At 50.7% G+C, this 15,970-nt stretch overlaps 5 protein-coding genes across 5 annotated transcripts; 3 read left to right on the top strand and 2 right to left on the bottom strand.

The window, feature by feature from the left end:
- Nucleotides 1–1,736: 1,736 nt before the first annotated feature.
- On the bottom strand, nt 1,737–3,437 carry DSM5745_10732 (indoleamine 2,3-dioxygenase family protein; the record flags this gene model as incomplete). The annotated part of the gene is made up of 5 exons (XM_026752748.1): nt 1,737–1,940; nt 2,000–2,302; nt 2,352–2,512; nt 2,569–2,882; nt 2,944–3,437. The coding sequence occupies 5 exons, from the start codon at nt 3,435–3,437 to the stop codon at nt 1,737–1,739; spliced, it is 1,476 nt and encodes a 491-aa protein (XP_026598766.1).
- Nucleotides 3,438–4,578: 1,141 nt separating this feature from the next.
- On the bottom strand, nt 4,579–4,911 carry DSM5745_10733 (protein PET117; the record flags this gene model as incomplete). The annotated part of the gene is made up of 2 exons (XM_026752749.1): nt 4,579–4,755; nt 4,816–4,911. 2 exons carry the CDS (start codon nt 4,909–4,911, stop codon nt 4,579–4,581), a joined length of 273 nt encoding a protein of 90 aa, XP_026598767.1.
- Nucleotides 4,912–5,201: 290 nt separating this feature from the next.
- Nucleotides 5,202–5,878, top strand: DSM5745_10734 (uncharacterized protein; the record flags this gene model as incomplete). Its single annotated transcript, XM_026752750.1, has 6 exons — nt 5,202–5,204; nt 5,259–5,297; nt 5,355–5,388; nt 5,447–5,455; nt 5,512–5,612; nt 5,705–5,878. The coding sequence occupies 6 exons, from the start codon at nt 5,202–5,204 to the stop codon at nt 5,876–5,878; spliced, it is 360 nt and encodes a 119-aa protein (XP_026598768.1).
- Nucleotides 5,879–6,880: 1,002 nt separating this feature from the next.
- DSM5745_10735 (uncharacterized protein) lies at nt 6,881–10,538 on the top strand (the record flags this gene model as incomplete). The annotated part of the gene is made up of 11 exons (XM_026752751.1): nt 6,881–6,924; nt 6,979–7,067; nt 7,115–7,153; nt 7,206–7,335; nt 7,382–7,618; nt 7,681–7,715; nt 8,552–8,700; nt 8,755–8,871; nt 8,919–9,131; nt 9,216–9,785; nt 9,846–10,538. The coding sequence occupies 11 exons, from the start codon at nt 6,881–6,883 to the stop codon at nt 10,536–10,538; spliced, it is 2,316 nt and encodes a 771-aa protein (XP_026598769.1).
- Nucleotides 10,539–11,598: 1,060 nt separating this feature from the next.
- Nucleotides 11,599–15,436, top strand: DSM5745_10736 (uncharacterized protein; the record flags this gene model as incomplete). Its single annotated transcript, XM_026752752.1, has 2 exons — nt 11,599–14,306; nt 14,365–15,436. 2 exons carry the CDS (start codon nt 11,599–11,601, stop codon nt 15,434–15,436), a joined length of 3,780 nt encoding a protein of 1,259 aa, XP_026598770.1.
- Nucleotides 15,437–15,970: the final 534 nt, after the last annotated feature.

Consider the following 15,970-nt stretch of genomic DNA (forward strand, 5'->3'; position numbering starts at 1 on the left):
CCTGCACCTATTTGACCTGGGTCGTCCGTCGATACTCGATTCCAAGGACGAGGAAGCCTAGCAGGGGTAGGTATCTGGACTCTGCCATGTTGGCCTAATCTAACGGTCGGCATGGCCGGCTGCCAGTGGTGGCTTGGCTCTGCCCTATGCAATTCCTCATGCAGCAAGGCAATCTAAATCGAGTCCAGCCGTTGAGCCGGTCTCCTCGGTCATCTTTGCTCGGTTTGAGCTGTTTGTTGCAGCTGCAGCTGCCATGCTTCGGTTGTGTCGGATCGGAGCTGCCCTTGTCATGCCTAGCCCAGGTGCGGTGCGTGCTCATCGCTCGGTACTTGACACCTATAGCCACCTATAGCCTACTGGCGAAGGTATCTCCGAGATATTGGAATTCTCCGGGACACTGAATTGGTGGAAGTGGAAGACTCGCGCATTGGATAGGCGTCCACTGTCTCTATTTGTTTTTCTTTTCTTTCTCCTTCCTTTCCTTTCTTTTCTTTTTCGGTACCCTGTACTCTTCTTCCGGCCCTCTGCCCTGAAGGGGATATCGGGGTTGGGGTCCTTTTCTTGTCTTGGTAAGTAGCTCTTGAGATCAGGGCTGGACATGGTGCGCCTAAGCGTGATGGTGACGGAATGAGTTTGGAGTTGACGTGCCTGAAACCTTACAGATATAAAAGTCCAGTGCTCCGCTGGGTGTTTGGGGATATCCACACTTGCATCACTATCACTGCGAACTGTCTGCATTCGGCTTCCGTTCTTGCTTCTGCGCTGCTTCGTTTGCTTTGCTGCTGCTCCGCATTGCTCTGCTATTAGCGCTTCGACTTCTGCTCTGCCTTGACTGCTTCGCTTCTTCTTCGCTGCATTCACCTATTCAATCTTCTCTGCATCCCCAAGGCAAAACGAACCACAATGTGCTACCAAGTCATCGAGCGCTACTCCGTCTGCAAGTGCCTCTACCACCAGCACGCCATCGACCCCTGCACCGCATATGGGCAACGCGGCCACCAACCCCAAGAGAAGACCGTGCTCGTTGGATATGCTTGCCCGCGGCACTCGCGAAGGGGGAGCATGTCTTCGGGGAGCTCGAGATGATGACACCGGCTTCAATTCACTGCTTCGCATTTGACTCGGCTTGATTCGGTTCGACTCGGCTTGGTATAGATGAGAATCATAATAGATTCGCCTGCGCAAGCACTCTCAACTCTCAACTCATTCGTCGTTTGGTTTTGGTTTTGGCTCAGCTCGATATCCCCACTCGCTTCTTGGTGCTTTCGTCTGTTTTCTGGTTTCGTGACAGTTCGATTCAATTGGTGTTGCCGGCCAGCACATACTTTACTGTCATTTCCGCTCTCGTTGTCCGGAATTATTGGCTCTCTTTCAGCGTTTGTTTGGTTTGTTTTGTCTCCTCCAGTGACGTCGCACGTACTGACGGCACTTTTAGTTGATCCTGAGCGTTGTTGGCATGGTATGATTGGATGATCGATGGTCATGTATAAAAGCGATATGTACATCAGAGTAGATCTCTCTATTGTTTAGTCAAAGATATTGTGAGAGTGAGGTTGTCTCAACACAGCTGAATGCATTCGTTTTTTGAAATCTAATGTTGTAATGCATGGCTCACTCTTTGACTTCGTCAATCCACTCTTTGGCCCAAGTATGATCTAATAAGAATTATAACTACCAGGGATGGTGCTGAACAATGGTAGAACGAAAAGAATCGAAACTCCCTTCAAAAGCCTGGCTCAAACCCCCCTCTCCTTGCACCATTTCTCAACTTCCTTTGCCAGCTTCTCCCTCTGGTCCCTAACCAGCTCCATCATAGGCTCAACCAGCTTCTGACGGGAGCCATCATACCCCGCAATACCCTGAGCTTTGTACGGCGCAAGGACACTCTCGTAGATAGAAATCATCATATCCATGACTGCAGATAGTTGGTTTGGAAGCCACTATGGTTGAGAGTTAGCGACGATGGACGATGGAATAGTGATGTCCTGAATTAACCTACCGTTACGATTGGGCTTCCTCCAGTGGCAGTTGGATGAGGGCTCCGACGAATAATATATTCCCTTGCGAACAGCCAGTGCCTCCATCGGAAACTGCGCACATGGTTTAACGTCCGAAGAAAGAGTATGGCAGTCTCGGTATCCTGGACAGCGAAGTCACGGACACCCAACTCCTCTGCTTTAGTACGGACGTGAGCGAGGAATGTCCTGTGGGGTAGAGGTCGGTAGGCGCGGAATTCGTGAAGAATCTTTGTGAGAGGTGTTTCTGGCATAGGGATCTGAAGAAGGTGGTCCAGGAGCGGAATCTGTTTCTGTTAACCATCTATTCTTCATCGTGGTGGGATAAAGACGTACTATGCTATCATTGGCGCCGCTCTCACCACGGAAGTAAAGAGGCTTGTTATCTTCGACTCCACCATATACGACGCCATTTGGGAACATGGACTGTGATGTGATCCCAAAGATAAAAACGCGGAAAGAAAGGTAATCAGACGGTTTAGAGTTGGCCCACATATCTGCGGCGTCACTCTTGTTATTTGGGCTCCTCAAAGAATGGGTTGTTGATACGTACCTTCCATACCAGCCTCAATCTTCTCCATCGAAGCCAAAATCTCCCGAAACCCGTTGTTGACCTCAGATCGACAGCCACCCTGCTGGAGGGTGTCGATGACCTGAAGAGCACCGCTGATAAGGCCGGGTGTATCTTTCACCATGTCAATGTGAGTAAGGATGAACCCCGCCTCCGAACTGCGATGGTCAAGACCGCGCTCAAATGCACGGACCAAACGGAGGTTGGAATAAACCAGGCCTTTAGACGGGTCGTCGAGGGTGTAATTGAACAGGGCGTACGAAGCTGCATAAGACATGAAAGGGGGGATGTCCAAGCTAAAAGCGTCTCATGAGTTACTATGATCCTGGAATATGAACTTGAATGAATACGACTTACATCTGTCCGCAGCGATACAATGGCCTCGCCACAGACTTGGGCAGGAATTCGCGGCCTAGACCATAACCACCCTCGGGGTCCGTACACCAGTTCTTCCAGCACGGCTCAAGCAGGTAAGAAGAGGCAAGAAAAGAATAGTCGCGAAAGACAGCCATGATGGTATATAGGTCTAGTTTGCCGGCGACAGTGACCAGCTTCTCGACCTCATCAGTCAAATCAGGAAGTTCCTTGTCCACAGCTGGACCTAGCTCATAGGTGGCTAACAGGCCTGGGGTGCCATCATGCCTGACGACAGGGAGGCGATCAAGCAAGGACATCAAAGGCTTGAAGGCATCGGGGAGGGTCGTAGGAGATGTAAGGTAAGGAAGAAACCCAGTAGACGTAGTCACAGTGAAGGGGTCCAGGGAATGGGGAAGGGTAGCAGGGTCATCATGAATATGAGGGAAGCTCTCCAAAGTGGCAGGCGAGGATGAGATGACCTTGGCGGGAGACATGGTAAAAGGAAATGAAAGGGAGACACAAGGAGACGGGGCGGTTGGATGTAATAAAGTATGCGTGCAGGTAGACTGATAGTAGAAATAGAGAACAACTCAGAGTAAAGACCGTTTGTGGCTTCTTCTCGGCTGAGGAAGGATGGCAGAGACAGGTTTCAGCAGGAAAGCAGCAGCTTCTTATAACCACCTGAGGCCGGTATCAATTCCGGCCTCTGAGGGGCCATTACGAAAGAGAAAGGACCATGCATGGAGACCAGATAAGCCGCTGTAAACTGACTCTAATCGTGTTCCCAGACGATATCGACGCATTCTGAGGCAATCCTGGCCCTCTCGCGCCTCCCCCTCTGCTTTGGTCGTCACTGCCATCTATACAAATGCTTGGCGTCGATAGGGCTGTATGCTGTCACGTGACATGCCATGTCCAGGCAGTTCTTCTCTAATCTCTCATACTCTGGCGTATAATAGCAAAGACAGTCCATTAGCGTCACGGACCATGCATGGAGGTCCATTTTAAAGCAATTCGAACGGTATGTTGGAGTCAACAATGCCCCGTGTCCCCATCAGAGATTGCCACAAGAGTTGTCATTGGAGTAGAGGCCGGAATTCTCCCGGCCTCCGATAATAGCCGGCCATCGCCAAGTTCTCGACACTCGGTACGGTGTACAGCGTGTGACCCGGACAAGCTCAAGCCCAAGGGTCGATTGTTCGGTCACATCCAATTAATTCACCGTAAAAGGCCCGATTGCTGAGAAGCTCGCTGCATACCATTCGACTAATAAGAACCGACATTATTCAGTCTGTGACCAGACATCGGGTCCATGCTTCACTAAGTAAAGATTTTTAGAGCTTTAGAAGTCAACAAAACACGGCATGGTTCGTCGTTTGCAGGCAATTCTATCGAGGCTTGCGCTTGCGCCATGTGGTGCTGCAGATCGCTGGTGCCAAAGGGTGCTGCACATCTTTCGCCGGCATATATGCATCAAACGAGCAGCGTTGGATTGGAGTATGTAGTCTAAGTCGTAAATAATGTACATATCGTAGCTATAATACAGGTTTGTCACTTATTGACTCCATTAGTATAGATCATTGCAGACGCACAAGGGCATAGACTCACCAGTAACGTTACCCCAGAGAGTGATTGTCATGACCCTGGATTCAAATTTGTCTGACCTCCACTCGGTGGCCCATCTGTGCTCGGAGAGACCTTTTGGAGCTTTAGGTATTCCTCCTCAAGCCTCCTCTGCATCTCGAACTCTGCCTTTCGCTCTTGTTGAATGCGTTGTTTCTCCATGTCTCGCTCGACTCCTTTGTGCATAGACTGTCAAGCGCGCATATTAGTTTCAATTGTCTATCAGATCAAAATAGAGCCCTAACGTACCATCTTTTCCTGTTCTTGCGACCAGTGGACAAACCAAACAATTCCCGCGGTCACTAAGCCCGTACCAGCAAATGTCAACTTGGAAGCTCGCGACATAATGCAGCGGGTGTAATAGCTCAGGCGCTATGAATCAGAATAGAGAATCTGCCGATAAACCGCGTGTAAATAGCAGCTGGAAAAAGGTGTTCCAGGTGGTTCGAGGCCATCGTGATGGCGGTGATCTGCGGCAGAATGATTGACCGCCTATGAGGGACCCGTATTGCGGAGAACCAGCTCGACGCCGCATCACGAGTTTCACTCCTCAGTGTTCAGTCCTTGGGTAATTCCCGTCATAATCCTCTTCATACCCTTGATTGGTATAACTCCGAGAGTTGTTCTGCGTCAATATGGTGGGTTTGAAAACGGGGCGATCTCTCGTTCATGCAATACTAACTCTCTCATAGTCCGCCCAGAACTCCGCAGGCATTCAGACCCTCCTCGATGTAAGATTTGTTGTGATATATCGCTCGGAACAGTTTAGACTAACTCGCTCTACTCAGGCCGAGAGAGAGGCCCAGAAGATCGTCCAGCAAGGTGCGTTATCTCGAATGGCCACTACTTCCAATATATGCTGACGTGTCGCATCATATAGCTAGAGAATGTACGAACCTATAACTCGACCCGATAACTATCCCCCTCATTAACCCTATTCTACAGACCGCACCAAGCGGATAAGGGACGCAAAGGCAGAGGCGCAGAAGGAGATCGAGGAGTACAGGAAGCAGAAGGAGGAGGAATTCAAGAAGTTCGAGGCCGAGGTAAAGCTTACCTTATCTCCGCTATCTATCGAGCGTGATATGATACAGTCGCCTTTTGATCCTGATGCGCTAACATTGGTCCACCACAATAGCACTCGAGTGGTTACAAGAAGGCCGAAGACGATGCCAGCAAGGAAGCCGAGGTGAAGCTAGAGGAGATCAAGAAGGCCGGTAAGGAGAAGGGCCCGAAGGTTGTCGAGAAGCTTATTCACGCGCTGGTTGACGTGAAGCCCGAGCCTTCTGCGAAGATCGTTACCAAGGCATAGAAAATAAGGTGTTAAGTGGTTCCGTCGGGCGATTATGAGCATAGTCCGTTTCTTTTTGCTGCTTTAGAGCCTATAACGTTATCATTTACAGTATTGACTTCGATGTATATCATGATGGTTTCTCCATGCATAATTCGATTCAGGGGCATTGTGAGAGCTCTCGGGACCCCGGATAATTGGCGTGGGACCTGGTCATATTCATAATACACATTCATCGTTTCCAAGCTGTCTTATTTCGAGCTTGGGACTAAGTTTGTTATGGAGGGTTCTGATATCGCGACATGTTCACATGCTTGGCATACAGTCATTTTTCTGCAGCCTCAGGGATCAGGCATAAATTGCGTCACTTCATTATCCGTGTTTTGATCGGCTTCAACATCCCGCGGACTTGGTGCTATATTCCTTTCCAGTCAGTCAAAAAATAATGATAACTTTTGCTGGCGGTGCTTTTGCAGCGCGAAGTCTGAAGACTACCAGCCGCTTTCCGTCAAATCGATATATTTGCCCAAGCTGCTCTATACGGCATTTCCGGTCGTCTCGGAGTAGACGCGCCTTCGCCGGCCCCGGTCTTGAGGATTTCGGCAAGATCATTAGGGACGAGTATGCTGTCATTCGAGACCACTATGGTCAGTACTACAGATATAAAACTACCATCATCCCTGCGACTTTGGTTGACTAGTGAACAGATACCCCAAAGCACCCCATAGTCCTCGCACATGGTTTGCTTGGATTTGCGGAGCTGCGGCTCGCTGGGCCTCTCCTTCCTGGTATACGGTACTGGCGCGGCATTAAGGAAGCCCTATCCATGAAAGGTGTTGAGGTTATGACCGCGACCGTGCCTCCGTCAGCATCGATTGAGATGCGGGCGGAAGTTCTAGCCGAGAACATTGCTTCGGCTGCGCGGGGGAGAGAAGTAAATATAGTAGCGTGCGTCTACCTAACCCTTTGACTATTCGTTTGTGGTCTAACATTGCACAGGCATAGCATGGTAGGCTACTTAAGATGCCTACAGAGAATGGTGAGATTGCTCACAAACGTCGGCAGGGGTGAGATAACCACGAAATGCATTAAGCCTCAACCACGTATTGATCAAGATAAAGCGGGCTTGACTCTCGATATATGATCACACATCTAAAGCCCAAGGATTTCAAGGTCTTGTCTTTGACGACTATTGCTACGCCACATAGGGGTGCGTAGACTTCTGCTCTTTTGACAGGTATGGCTGACAGCTAGCAGGTTCGGCGGTGGCAGATTATGTTCTTCAGCAGATAGGCAGTGAGTTCTTAGCGAGCTGGCCGTTGAGACACACTAACAGATCTTGTTCCAGATGACCGCTTGACCCAGCTGTATTACCTCCTCGAAAAGATCAGAATCGAGTCAGGGGCATTTTCTCAGCTCACACGCGAGTATATGGAGAAAACGTTCAACCCCACAACTCCAGATATTGACGATGTTCGGTACGTGTTCGTATGGGGATCCGCTTCCGTAAGGCTGATGTCGCAGGTACTATTCCTATGGAGCAGTGATGGAGCCAAGTTTTTGGTCAATCTTTCGCTTATCTCACCGGCTTCTGCAAGAGATTGAAGGGTACAATGATGGACTAGTCAGCGTAGCAAGCAGCAAATGGGGAGGAGAAGACGGTTACAAGGGGACTCTGATGGGCGTGAGCCACTTGGACCTCATCAATTGGAGTAATCGACTCAAGTGGCTTGCAGGCGAGATCACTGGTCAGAAGCCAAAGTATGTCCTGTTGACTGCCGGTCATGGTTCGCGGATAGATGGCTAATTTTAGTGTTGTCCAGCTTCAATGCTGTTGCTTTTTACCTGGACATTGCAGGTACGTGTCAAGTTATTTGCGTCATTATGCGTCTGCACGAACATACTAAGCCGAATCTCTTCCTCAGATATGCTTGCCAAGGAAGGTCTATGAAGGGGCTTGGGTAGAGATTTGTAAACATGGGCGTTGAAATCTTGGTGCCTAGGGAGCCCTACGGAGTTTTTCTCGGCTATGCACGTTTCCGGACTGGGACGGACCAGCGACATGCATCCCTTTTTCAATTCGCCCTTGTCTCACGATCCGCCAACAAGCAGTTCCCTGACAGGTGGACTGGACAAGCAAGGGTGATCAAGGGTGGCGGTGCACCCTGGAGTCAATGCTGTGGGCGCATCCAGAGTGGCTTAGCTCCGATTGCAGGTCGATGATTGGAGTCACAGGAAGGCAGCCAAATAGGAGATATATTGGCAATTGTTTAACAATATAATGATCGAACGACAGTCAAGCATAATCGAAATATTGACCTCGTTCCTTCTCGAGATTGTTGTTGTTCACACTTGTCGCCGACTGCCGAACCCGCCGAGATCTTAGTTCGTTGTGCCCCACGGCCGGCCCTTCAGCCTTAACGTCATTCCTTCTTCCGTATATTCTCTGTAGTTCGTCCCGAATTACAGTCGCTTTTTCTTTTCTCTTCTCTCCACGTACTCAGTTGGCCCGTAGTACATACTCTGGGATTTTTGAGAGACAATCGGCTTGTGTTGCGGGATTGTGGCGTGAACGAGATCGCTTTGAGTTTGGGCCATTCTCTGCTTCCCCGAGTAATCCGAATAACGCCATGTCGGTTGCCATCCACCTGGATCGGCCGCACAAACATCTCACGAACCTTGACTTTTTGACAGGAAAGGTCATTCTTACTCTTCAGACGGAGGCTTCAATAGCCGGTATTCAGGTCAAACTAGAGGCAGAGAGTCGCACGCGCTTAGCTGGGCCTAAATATCCACATAATGAGCACTCGGATAAGAAGCGCACGGAGCTTGAAGTCCACAAGGTATGTTCATCGCTATGTCTTACTAGGAGCGATATATATTGACTTCTCGGTCAGCTTCTGTATAAGGTGACGGACCTCTTCCCGGATCCAGCGTTAGTCAACACTCAGTCATCTCCTACCACTGCTTGGACATTGGCTCCAGGCAGATATGAATATCCGTTTCAGTTCAAGGTAAGCGAGCATCGCCTTTAGTTTGACTTTAAGACTAACTCTGTCAGTTTCCCTTCAACAACGCATGCAATCTACACAATAGCATGCTTACCAACCTCAATTTCTCTGGACTCAAGGTTGAGGTAGCCAAGCAGGCCGAGCGCCATGTGAAACGGACCCTTCCCCCCTCGCTGTCTGGCTTTCCGGGCATGGCTGAGGTCAAGTACTATGTGAAAGCCACCGTTGTTCGTCCGCAGTTCTACAAGGAGAACCTAAGAACAGTAAGTGGAGCAGCGTTGGGCGCTTCTTCGCCTGCCCCAATTCGTAATTATGCCCCTCCGGTCAGCTAATATTTGACTTCGTAGATAACCAACCTCACTTTCCTTCCCATTGAGCCACCACGGACGGGAAATCCGAAGGAAGAAGCGTATGCGAGACGGCAACACCAATTCGCGAACGGTCCGACACCGTCGCCCAAGAGACTATTTCACAAAAGCTCAAAGGGATCACTAAAAGATCTTGCAGCGGGATCTCTTCGTGTCGCTGCTGAGCTGCGCCTACCCAACCCATCTATCCTCACCTGCAATGAGCCCATCCCCATGCGTATACTGGTCAAAAAGTTGTCCGAATCATTCGAGACGGTCTTTCTGCAGATGCTACAGATCGAATTAATCTCCTATACTCATATTCAGGCGCATGATCTCAAACGAATGGAAACCGGCTCCTGGGTAGTCATGAGTCGAAGCAACATGGCAATGCCTCTTGGGAGGGGTGGTGACCCGGCGGGTACCGAATGGACGATTGATCCTAACTTGTGGAATCGCTTACCTCTGCCTCCTTCTGTTGCTCCGTCTTTTCAAACATGCAATATCTCAAGAAACTACGAGTTAGAGGTACGCGTCGGGCTTGCCCATGGCACCGTAGGGAACCTGAAAGTACGTGACCCTGGATGAAGATCTTCAATATCTCCGAGGAGTATAGCTAACCTTCAACAGTCACAATTGATTATTCTTCCATTGAGGGTGCCTGTTCGAGTGTACTCCGGAATCACCCCGCCACCAGCATTGTTAGAGGCAATGGCGGCGAATACGCAAGATAAGCCTAAGCGTCCTGTACACACGCCAAGCTGGCCGCAGGCACAGGGGACCGAACGACCTCCAATGCCCCCAAGGCCGACTGTGCCTCCGCCAGCTGTCAGTCCAGACGACTTCCATGACGATGCTCCTCCGAGTTACGAGGATGCGATGGCTGAAACCCTCAGTCCCTTGGAAGGCCCTCGCCGCGAGTATTACCCACCAGATGTCTCTTCTTCTAGATCTTCCGTTGAACCCGGAGCTGATGCAAGGTCACCAGTGGGTGATGGCCCTAAAACGTCCGGCGGAATCTATAGCAATCAAGGAGCGAACTCATCCTCGGAATCCTTTGATATGCTCCCTTCAACTCCACCAGAATCTCGGTCAGGATCACCTCTAGGGTCCCCTGTCGCCCGGCAGCAGAGCGTTCTCAAGATACACAAGTCCCCACTTCCAGTGGAAGACAGCCCTCCAAAATACCAACTGGTAGCTGAGAATCCACAACCAGCCCCGGCCCAGGAAACACCAAGACCGCCACGCCCAATGAACCTTGGAGTACCGAGCAGGAAACCAGTGCCTAGTCCGAGCCGAGCTAACCCGCAGCCGAAGCCGTGAACCCCCTACTGCTGATGGCTCTATCGCGCAGCTGAATTCGTCCAAAATGCATACATCAGGAGTTTGGGCTTCCTCGACATCTTTCATTCCTTCTACATATTCCGATACCAGTTTATGCTCTAGCCGGTCCACCATACATATAATAATTATTCCAAATATAGTCCTTGCTGTTCGAAATAGATCCTACAGTTCTACCATAAGAATGCTTCTGCGCTTCTCTGCCCTATCATTTTTGGGCAGCCCAGATGATTGTCCCAGCACCCGTCTCCGTAAGCTCCTTCCTGTAGGTGCTTGTACAACCCCAAATCACTGTTGGTTGGTTGGTTCGTGGCTGTAACTATTTGCTGCATGCATGTGACTCGGCCTTGACCAGGAGTCGATGTGGTTAACATTCTCTTGTATCTTGTTATGCTCACTGGCTCTGGGCCTCTAGACTGGAGAGAATATGAACTCTGAAAGGGATCTCATTGTCCAAGTCATCTTTCGATCGTTGTTTCACTTATCGATCGTACATCGGCACTGGTAGAATATATAGTCTACATTGCCTTAGAAGAGAAGCCACCATCAAATTCGTTGATCACTTTAGCAAGCTAACTTCACCAGACAGACCCAAAAAGAGACAGTACCTCAGCGACAAAGAAGAAAAAGCAATGTCATCCTCAAGAAAGAGCTCGAGAATACCTAGGATTGGAGGCGTATAGTTGCAGAGTGGGGACGGTCGGCCGATCAAAACAACGCGAGCGGTGAGAAAGATATCAAGAGCTGCGCTTTCCTAGCTTCAACCCTCAACCTTTCTCCTCCACATCTCACCACCATGCATACAGTTTCGAGTTCTTAGCGGGCCTCTTACGGGTTCGAATTCTGGCGTTCTTCTAGTTCCTTTACCCAAGCCCGCTCGCCGTGTATACATGCCGTGATCAACACCGATACCTAATAAAACCTCAATCGGAGCGCGCCTAGTCCTACCGCAGGTAGTGTTGTGTTCCTCGACAAGAACCGCCTTCTAGACCGGCACCATCTCCGCCGTAATAGAGACTGCAGAATATCCAACATTCCAAGCATGCGGCTCCACCTCACCATTCAGCGTCACGGCCTGCCCGTGACGCGCATTCTCTGGACGACGTCCCCGCCTTCGCTTTTCGGACACAATCACCCCAACCCGTCGTCGTTATTACCTGCTACTTCATCGGCCGTTACGTCGTCGCGTATGCCAAACGCGTTATACGCGAATGGAGGATATACTATCGCACAGCTGCTGGAGGACGTGAACGAGGTTATACCGCTAGAGACAGAACCCCGACTTTTCGAAGATGAATCAAGCGGGCAGTGGGGCTTGGAAGATTATGCAGTTGAAGTTGGAGGGTCGGAATGCTTGCATTTCATGGAGATAGAGGGTATCCTTAGGGACGGTGATGAGGTCCTCATACGTGCCCTGCAGGTGTCCGACCTCAAGGTCAGGCAGATCTCGGGCCGGCACCAGATATCCGCTGATGGCAGACACCTCATTGATGGGGTCCCGTTTGGGAAACCGTTCTTGAAGAGACCGACGTCGTCGAGACCTGCCATCACGATTCCGCCGAGGAAGAAGAGACGCACTGCTCTTGCGCTCTGGGGGACTGGCAATGCTTATGAGGAGGAGGATTCGGAATGGGCTCCTCCTGTTCCTCGGCATGGTACTGGCAAGGAGCTTTCCCTTCTGAATCCGGAGAGTGAGGCCGAGAAGATGGATGAGGATGTCGACGAATATGAGGACGCTTACCAAGATGACTATGAAGATTATCATGAGCCGAATGAAGACGGTGAAGGTACTGTCATTCGGCATCACGTCGATAAAACGAGCGAAGGCACAGAAAGTGATAATGTTTCCGGTTCTGAATCTGGAGATCTCAGTCAAGAACTACAAGATCTCAAGAAAGATATTGAGCTTTCAGGACTGTTGCCAGAGTTGGAGGAGCCTGACGCGAGTCGTCGCGGCGATTCTGCGCGTCCGAGACCGAGCATTCCCCAACCAGCTCTCAGAAAGAGTTCTCTTTCGCGTCGGTCTACTGGAGACACCTTTGATGGAGAAGCCTCCCGAAGAGAGTCCAAGAGCGTCAGTTTTGGCAAACAGAAACAGGAATTACCGACAACCAAGCTTGCGACTTCGGTACCTAGGGCTGGTTCAATCTCGGAGGAAGCCGAGGACTCTGTCTCGAACGAAAGTGATAGCGATAGCGATAGCGATAGCTCTCCTAGTGGGTTCGAAGCCTCTGATTCTAGTGACGAGGAGTCCTCATCGGATGAGTCTGAATCTGAGTCTGCATCCGAGCCCGAAATTGCATCCGCGGCTGCCCCTGAATCATCCTCTGGATCAGAAAGTGATTCCTCGTCAGAACGCTCTGCATCAGAATCAGAACGATCAGAAGCCGAGCAAAAAGAGGTTTCCAAAGCCAGTCATGCCGTGAAGCCTGTTCACGAAGCCAACCCACCTGGGGCTGGCTCGGAGAGGACAAGGAAGTGTAATCGACGCGCTAAAATGCGGCGACGACTCACAAAGTTGAAGCAGATGGGCTTCCTCGAAGAAAATGCGGATTTTGATGCCCTCCGAGAGTGGGACTCAAAGAACACGGACTCCAGCATTTCTAACACGGGTCCTAATCGAATAAATCGAAAAACACAAGAACAGGAAGTATTCGAGGCGAAACGTCGAAAGTTGCTTCGTGATTTAGAGTCCGGAGGAGTCGATGTCTCGTTTGTGTCTGAGAAGGAGAATTTGACCCCGAGATCAGTTGGCGATGATACGTCGGAGTTGCCTGAAGATCACGATGAGACATATGAGACTGCCAACGACACAACTCCAGCCAATGCTGAACTTACAAAGCGTCGCTCTCTGGATGTGGCCAGCACCCGACGGCTTCTTTTCGGCTCCCTCGGTGTGAGAAACCCGCGCTCTAAGGAGGAGGAGGAGGCCACTCGAAAGAAACTGGCTGGCAAAGCTCGACCAAGTACAGTTCAGCAAACAAAGTCCGAAGCAAACGAGCAGGCATCCACCGAGGACCGCGAAGATGAATCTGAAGTGAATTGGCGTGAGAAACTGACAGTTGGCGCAACAGAATGTGTCTTCGATGATATTGAGCTGAGTGCACCACCTTTCCCATTTGAACAACATTGGGACACCGAAGCTGGGGATGAAATGCGGCGACGAAGAGGCCGGAACAAGAAAAGAAAGAGGAGGCAACAACTCCAGGTTTACGACGAGGAAGCGTATGGTAATGAGGTTGACTACTATGGGGACGATGACCAGCAACTCAACTACGACGACGCGGAGCAACCAGGAGATGAAGCCGAGAACAAGGATTTGACAAGAACCAGGACGGCTGCAGACACCGAGGATGATCTCCCTGACCTCCCAGAGGATGCGAGTGGTCTGCCGGGTCTCACGACAAGTGAACTAAAACCAGGTCTTGTTTTCGCCTTCAAGCAGCTGGATGTGTCGAAGGCTACGAACTGGCAGCCTATGGTGTTGGATTACCGCATTGCCGTAATTAGCGAGGTCTTCGACGATAACATTCTCAAAATTCAACTCGCCAAGCCGTATAGGAGACAACCCAAAGATGCGTACGCTGAAGGGGGGCCATTCAGCTACAGCGGATTTGAAATGCCCGGCATGGAGGATGACGAGGAATTGGACTATGGTATTCGCGAAGTTCCATTTGACGATCTGCTTGAGCCCAAGGTGCTCCGCGCTGCGCCTGCTGCAGATGCTGGAGAGAAAGATACCGCCAGCATGTCAGTGAATTAACTTCCCTTTGTAATTATTCGATCGTTTGGCGCTTACCCGTCCAAGCTTTCCTGCAGACGACGAGCAACCTGCGCAAGAGCCTAGCCAATCTGTGATCGATGAGCCAGCAGCAAGCGATGGGCACGACGACCAGCTTGTAGAAGTATCTAGCCAACGAGCTCTATCTTCTAATGAAAAACAAGTTTCAACTCCCGATCCCGCGCTCCAAGAAGGCAGTCTCGTTCAATCACCTCGATTTGAAGGATTCGAAGATTCAGCTATGATGACTATCGAAAGCGACCCGGTGGATTTGAGCTACATTCGTGACGAAATCCAGGGGAATTCTCCTAAAGGTGACGATTCGCAATCTCAGCTTCAGTCTACTTGCCCTCCCAACGTCGACAGTCACGACCTCCAAGAAACGGGTACGACGGATCAACTGCAGACCATCAGCAGCCCTGTTAGTATAGGGTCATATCACAAGTTGATGAACTTTTTCCTGCATCCATCTCCAAAACGCGAGGAGAAGGGAAGTCCTGTCGAACCACGCTCAGAGCCTGGATCTCCCATGGTTCCCAACCCATTCTACGAAATCGACAAAGCCCGCGAGGAACGTCGGCAACGCTCTCTTCCCAAAACACAGCGAGATCGGTCCTATGATAGCGCTTCCGGCAGGAGCAGCAGGCAGTCCTCAAAACCTGCAGAGGTGGACGATCTCTCATCATCACCTCCAAAACGTGCTCGAAAACGCAAGGCGCCCTCGCCCGTGCAAGATCGGGGGAAAGAGCGGGGGAAAGAGCGGGAGACTTCACCGGTCAGCATAATCCCGGACAGTGTCCAAGGGGCAACACGAGACCAAACTCCTCCATCTTCGCAGATGCCCGCTTCGCAAATGCCAGATCCAGAATTTATTGTGGACTTGACACAATCTAGCCCTCCAGTGTCGCCTGGTGGCAGCGACGAGGATTTTGCAAAAACGCACCGGCTTCCCCGGGGGTCTGGATGGGTTCAAAAGAATAACCAGGCGACGCGCAGGCAGACTAGACAGTCTTCGGCGTCGAGCCGGGTGATCCGGACGTTGGACACAGGAAGCATCAGCCCACCGCGACGGAGGCGGGGACGGCGGTCTAGATCTTGATGCCATGTATCACTAATATACCACTATACTATGTATGTCATGTCGAGCTTTTGATGTCAAAATATCCTGTTTCTATCAATTGACGTTTGAGCTGGAGATGGTAGGTAAACAGTTGCCGCTGATTGGCGGAGAAGTCGGAGCTTCGATTGAGGTCTCCACACAACAATCTCTATGGCGTCATGGGATCTGGAGTCCCGAACACAGCAGCTCACCAGGTCCTGCTGAGCATGACGCAGTGAAGACAGCATAGCATGGATTGAAGGGACTCAAAGAACGGAGATATCGCTGCTGGTCGATTCGTTGCTCCCGTCAATAAATGCCTTGCTCCTCATCCCAGCTGCTGTCGTGACCGCTCCCTTGTCCACGTACAACCCCGTTGCATCCCCAAGCTCCCTCTATGCAGGTGCCCCTCTTCTCGCCCTCGCGCCAGAAACTCATCCGTTGGCCTTGTCCTCGCCAGTCAGCGCTGCTGTCGACTGTCCCCATCTCTCGCTCATCCCCAGTCCTACGCTGCCGGTGTGGTTGTCGTAATTC

Source organism: Aspergillus mulundensis (assembly GCF_003369625.1).
Source record: "Aspergillus mulundensis strain DSM 5745 chromosome Unknown scaffold_16, whole genome shotgun sequence".
Lineage (NCBI taxonomy): Eukaryota > Fungi > Ascomycota > Eurotiomycetes > Eurotiales > Aspergillaceae > Aspergillus > Aspergillus mulundensis.